General features: G+C 40.4%; 1 protein-coding gene across 1 annotated transcript in view; it reads left to right on the top strand.

Moving 5' to 3' along the window:
* Positions 1-208, top strand: part of LOC142035119 (uncharacterized) — a 1978-nt gene extending 1770 nt beyond the window's left edge. Inside the window, 1 exon segment of the mRNA XM_075036968.1 lies at positions 194-208. Within this exon segment, the coding sequence (XP_074893069.1) occupies positions 194-208 (15 nt within the window).
* The last annotated feature ends 336 nt before the right edge of the window (positions 209-544 follow it).

Here is a 544-nt window from a genome sequence, read left to right as displayed (position 1 = left end):
TTTTGGAAACATTAGGCAAATCAAAGCTGATGTGTTTTTTTTTTCTTTTTTTTTTTTCCTTTTTTCTTTTTTTTTTTGGGGGGGGGGTAGTGGTGTTTCTTTTTCTCCCCCTTCTTTGCAACAGAAAATATTCGCAGCCCACGGCCGGGGATCACGCAGTGCCCGCTCGGGGATTTCTGTTTTTCCTCCACAGTCCTCCAAAAATTAGTTTCCCCACAAAAATCCCTTCAGAGTGTCTCTTGCCGAAAGGGAAGGGGAAGGGGAGGGCAAGGAGAATCATCGCAGAATTCAAAAGAAAATATTCAGATCTGGCACGGCCCGTTTTGATTTTTTTTGGTTTAATTCCATCAGTGGGTTAAAAAAAAAAAAAAAGACATTTTTAAGGTCAAGCGTATTTTGTATCTATTAAGCGCTGTTTTTCTTGGAGATGGTGAATTGTTGCTAAAAGCAATGTTTGTTTTACTTGGGTTTTTAGCGGGTTTTTGGTTAACTGCGTTTTTTTGTTTACTTCACCCCACCTCCCGTTCCTCCCATGCTGAGCAAA

Source organism: Buteo buteo, chromosome 9, assembly GCF_964188355.1.
Source record: "Buteo buteo chromosome 9, bButBut1.hap1.1, whole genome shotgun sequence".
In the NCBI taxonomy this organism is placed as follows: Eukaryota; Metazoa; Chordata; class Aves; order Accipitriformes; family Accipitridae; genus Buteo; species Buteo buteo.
The sequence above is the reverse complement of the archived record's forward strand: the minus strand, read 5'-3'. Positions and strand labels throughout refer to the sequence as shown.